At 41.1% G+C, this 5,135-nt stretch overlaps 1 protein-coding gene across 1 annotated transcript; it reads right to left on the bottom strand.

Moving 5' to 3' along the window:
* Positions 1-520: 520 nt before the first annotated feature.
* On the bottom strand, positions 521-3,758 carry LOC137276644 (uncharacterized). The gene is made up of 2 exons (XM_067808258.1): positions 3,727-3,758; positions 521-2,732 (listed from the first exon to the last, which is right to left on the bottom strand). Exons 1-2 carry the CDS (start codon positions 3,756-3,758, stop codon positions 521-523), a joined length of 2,244 nt encoding a protein of 747 aa, XP_067664359.1.
* Between the last annotated feature and the right edge of the window lie 1,377 nt (positions 3,759-5,135).

Raw genomic sequence — 5,135 nt, 5'->3', positions numbered from 1 at the left:
CGACAATAGCAATGTGACGTCACAACCTTGAACAATTTTGAAGTCATACATCTAGCGGTATTACACCAGTGTAATATTGCCGTAAAAATATTACACTGCAGTATCTTCAATGGGCGAGTAATAAAATACCGTATACATTGATGCATCCAAATATCGGAACACTGAACTTTTCTAAATAGTATACTGTAAAGACACTGGATACTAATCTGTTATCAGCACCAACACCACTACCTACTGCTTCCTTATTACTTATGTGTATGTTCTAATGATTTAAGATTCCTTTGTCAGCGACCTTCGAATTGCCGATAAAAACAATGATTATTGTTCTGTTTATGACAACTGAACAGATAGAAGAAAGATATAAAGTAAAACACTTTTTCCTGAGTTATATCTGAGCATATGTATATTGTATTCAGGCTCAAATGCTTTTGGAGCGTCGTTCTCGTGTACAGTCCTGATACTGACCAGCTGGATGCCATTTTGGTGCCAATAATCTCCTGAATACTTTCTAAGGATCCTACTACTTTCTCAAAGGAGGCAAGTGATTGTCTGGTGTGTGTGGTGCTTCTGTTGGCAAAGCGGGAACAATGACGTCTTCAGTTGTCAATAATTTCTCTGTTTCTGATCGTTTCTTTCTCAAAGGAGGCATTTGATGGTCAGATGAATACGGGGCTTCTGTGATTAATGCAGGGACAACGACTTCTTCAGTTGTCAGCAGTTGTTCAGTAGCTATGTTTTCATCTGATCGTTTCTTTCTCAAAGGAGGCAATTGATGGTCAGTTGAATACGGGGCTTCTGTGATTAATGCAGGGACAACGACTTCTTCAGTTGTCAGTAGTTGTTCAGTAGCTATGTTTTCATCTGATCGTTTCTTTCTCAAAGGAGGCATTTGATGGTCAGATGAATACGGGGCTTCTGTGATTAATGCAGGGACAACGACTTCTTCAGTTGTCAGCAGTTGTTCAGTAGCTATGTTTTCATCTGATCGTTTCTTTCTCAAAGGAGGCATTTGATGGTCAGATGAATACGGGGCTTCTGTGATTAATGCAGGGACAACGACTTCTTCAGTTGTCAGCAGTTGTTCAGTAGCTATGTTTTCATCTGATCGTTTCTTTCTCAAAGGAGGCATTTGATGGTCAGATGAATACGGGGCTTCTGTGATTAATGCAGGGACAACGACTTCTTCAGTTGTCAGCAGTTGTTCAGTAGCTATGTTTTCATCTGATCGTTTCTTTCTCAAAGGAGGCATTTGATGGTCAGATGAATACGGGGCTTCTGTGATTAATGCAGGGACAACGACTTCTTCAGTTGTCAGCAGTTGTTCAGTAGCTATGTTTTCATCTGATCGTTTCTTTCTCAAAGGAGGCAATTGATGGTCAGATGAATACGGGGCTTCTGTGATTAATGCAGGGACAACGACTTCTTCAGTTGTCAGCAGTTGTTCAGTAGCTATGTTTTCATCTGATCGTTTCTTTCTCAAAGGAGGCATTTGATGGTCAGTTGAATACGGGGCTTCTGTGATTAATGCAGGGACAACGACTTCTTCAGTTGTCAGCAGTTGTTCAGTAGCTATGTTTTCATCTGATCGTTTCTTTCTCAAAGGAGGCATTTGATGGTCAGATGAATACGGGGCTTCTGTGATTAATGCAGGGACAACGACTTCTTCAGTTGTCAGCAGTTGTTCAGTAGCTATGTTTTCATCTGATCGTTTCTTTCTCAAAGGAGGCAATTGATGGTCAGATGAATACGGGGCTTCTGTGATTAATGCAGGGACAACGACTTCTTCAGTTGTCAGCAGTTGTTCAGTAGCTATGTTTTCATCTGATCGTTTCTTTCTCAAAGGAGGCAATTGAACTCCTGGTGAGTCGGGTGCTTCTGTGGGCACTGGCGGAATACTGACTTGTTCTGTAGTCAGTAGCTGTTCTGTAGCTATGATTTCGTATGATCGCTTCTTTCTTCTGAGTTCAAGCATTGGGGTACTGTCTGATGCATCTGTTTGTGCCTGGGTGACTTCATACTCCCTGTCTCTTTTTTCTAATCTTTTTCTTCTCCAAGACTGTGAAGCTGATGATGTCTCTGACAGTGACTCTGTGGGTACTGAAAGAATCACTTCTTGCTCTGTTATCTTCTCCATCTCAGAAGTGACATCGGTATCCATGTTTCTTCTCTTTGTAGATGTTGTATCTACTCCAACCTCAGAATGACCTTCTGTAACCTCTCGCACTTCCATGTCTTGATCTTCTACGTCGTTAGACACGTATTTTCTAAGAACTTCAAGAAGGTTTATGCGCCCCTTCCTTGCTTCCTGGTCACTGCGAGATACATATTTTGAAATGATTGGTTTTGTGTTGCCATCCAAGTGGGTGTCTGGTTCGTTGATTCCGCTGCTCCCCGTGCCCTTCTGTGATATGGTAACATCAGTATGGATAGATGACTTCTGAACATTAGTTTGTGTTTGTGGCTGAGCATGGGCAACCAAGGCTGGAATATCAGGATCACTGGCCTGCTCCCCAGCAGCTCCAATGTTGCGTCCTTGTGTTGGATCAAGATTCTGCAAAACCAGATGAGGCCGAAGACGCGGCCTATGGATGACTCGGGGGACCAACGTGACTTTCGTTGACTGGTCCATTACCTTTACTGATCTGAATGGAGGAGCTTCAATGAGAGATGCTGGACGGAAGCTGAGATGATGTGTAGGGCAGAGGTGGTCCACTGTGATACAGTCAGCATCGCTGCAACACACAGTAGCAGTTGAAATGTAAAACTGATTAAATAAAAACACACGGATCTGGGACGCGTTAAACAAAGCTGTACATGACTGTCTTGATTCCTATACTGAACAGCAAAAGAAACGGAATTTTGTAAACGATGAAATCTCTTATGAGTAAGCCTTCACTTTTATGTCTTCTATTTAAAAACCGGGCAAAAAGCCAGAGTTGCGTTTCTTTAGCTGTTTAGTATATTCTTAGGTAGACTCAACACTGCAGTTGCGTGTAGACAGACTTATGAACAGGGCCCCAGGTGCCTGTTCCAAATATTCCATGTAAATAAATGCAGTATCAATGGTAAAATAACTATTTCTATTTGCCATGATAACCTGGCTGTGCCCCATTGAAGCAGTTATCATGATGTTTCCAGTTTTAAGGACTTTTAAGGTTGTCCTTTTAACATATGTTTGTCATGTAGTTTGTGTACCCCCTGACAAGTGTAAATTGGCACGACCGAAACAATGTTTGTAAAATAAGATCCAGTAGTATATCAAAAAATCAAAATAAAGTAAAATATAGTATTTCCCTATTTTGAATTCTTTTATCAGTGATTTAGAGATGTTTGAATTATTAAGAGTAGCTTCGATTATTCTTACGATATTTCTATAAAAATAACAAATGACTAATGTCTTGAAAATGTACTTTGAGCAGTTTTTCTTAGTTTCAAATACACTGACGGGCTAAAGAAACTTTCTCCTAATTCAGTTTGATTTTACAAAAAGCCAACAACTCGAGGTTTGCAAGACTTGTGAAACAATGACATAGGCTCGTTATATGTACAGTCCTAAACATGACTGATAACGTACTGAACACGTTATGGTCGACATGGAGTCAAACTAGAGAATTCACTATTAGAGGTTCCATTCGAGAAGCACAGGAAAGCGTGAACCAAAGTCTCTATTAGCGAGTACGTCGACGTCTGGCTAGAATAAACGCAAACAAACATCTTCCGACTGACGTTGCCAGGCGTCTGACTGGATACGCCTCCATTCTTCGACAAGGGCTTAAGTCATTTGCTTTACTATAATTGGTGGATTTCTGTAGTCTCCTTGTTTCTATCCTTCGATTCACTGGGTGACCGAGCACTGTGATGACATTACCGTCAGGAGGCGGTTTGTAAGCTCCTGGGGTGGGGGTCTTCCTGCACGATTGTTACCCAGGGTCTGTTTGTCTGGAGTCTGTCTGAGGTCTGACTAGTCTGTTGGTAACGCCGAGGAAGGTTCCTGACGACCACGACGGAAATATTTAAGGCTGTTTTAACGTGACCCGTTGTACATTCGCAGCATCCCGATAGCTCTTTCACGCTCTGCGTCAAGAGGTGACTGTAGGTCAGAGTCGACCTCTTGTTGTTGGCAATAACTATGGGGCAATTTGCATTTGATTATACTTTCTTACGTCAATATTTTGCTACAGAAAGTGTTTTTTGCGCATCACTATATGTTTGTTTTAACCTAAGTTCACTTTTGCAAAATCGCCGTTCCGAAAAATAAAACGCAATTTGGAGAAAGAGTGCAAACAAAAACCAACAGAAAGGTGAATAAAATAGATTAATAACTGACATAACAACCCATTTTCATTAACATATATGCTTCCAGTGTGGCATTATATAAGAGGTCATAACACTACCACCTTCATAGCAAAATTTTGTTTTTGCGTAAAAAAACCCGTTCCTTTAAAAAGCTGAAAAATGCGATGATTTACTCTTTCCTTCTACCATTTCAACATAAATTTCTTTATCGAATTAATGAAAAAGTCACTGTTTTGATCAGCCACGTGACATCGTTTTGTCAAACATCGAACTCTGAGTCTGAGCTTCGTAATCATTTGGCTTGCGAGTGGTGGATAGTGGTGGTGGTGGCTACATAACGTCGATCGTACCTACCTGCAACAGAGAAACATCTTGTCCAAACAGGTGCACCGCAGACCACATATCGTTTGAGAAGTCCCACGTGCAGCAACCATGACAGGGCTTGTTAAACGTACCCGGATGTAACCGTCACCTAGTAATGACAGAGAACGAATAATCAGCAAAGTAACAAACTAATTAAATGTTTACCCAAGTAGCCAACATGCATTACCTTCCTTTGGTGTTTCGCCATACATTGCATGTGACCCTAGTGGAGTGCTCTCTCAAAATGTAGTTCTCATGTGAAGTGACGGGTGGTCCAGTCGTCGTTAGTCTTTAGTTCTACAGAGTTGTGTCCCTTGGGCATGATGAACCCTTGATTGTGGGTTTTAATCTCTGTCTTTTTTTTAACATTTAACAGCAACACTCCAATGCTGCTAGGTTTATCGAAAGTTTGGTAAATGTGAGGCTTGGATGACTTTGAAACCTACTTGTTCAGTTTGTCTCTATACAAGCTCAGT

The sequence above is a fragment of the Haliotis asinina genome, chromosome 1 (genome assembly GCF_037392515.1).
Source record: "Haliotis asinina isolate JCU_RB_2024 chromosome 1, JCU_Hal_asi_v2, whole genome shotgun sequence".
In the NCBI taxonomy this organism is placed as follows: Eukaryota; Metazoa; Mollusca; class Gastropoda; order Lepetellida; family Haliotidae; genus Haliotis; species Haliotis asinina.
This window is presented reverse-complemented; position numbering and strand designations above follow the sequence as displayed.

Excerpts from the sequence above, each read along its gene's own strand:
- LOC137276644 (XM_067808258.1), bottom strand. The coding sequence starts at position 3,758 with ATGGAGGCGTATCCAGTCAGACGCCTGGCAAC. Across the intron at positions 2,733-3,726 it reads CCAGTCAGACGCCTGGCAAC|CGATGCTGACTGTATCACAG; the intron begins GTCAGTCGGAAG and ends TGTGTGTTGCAG.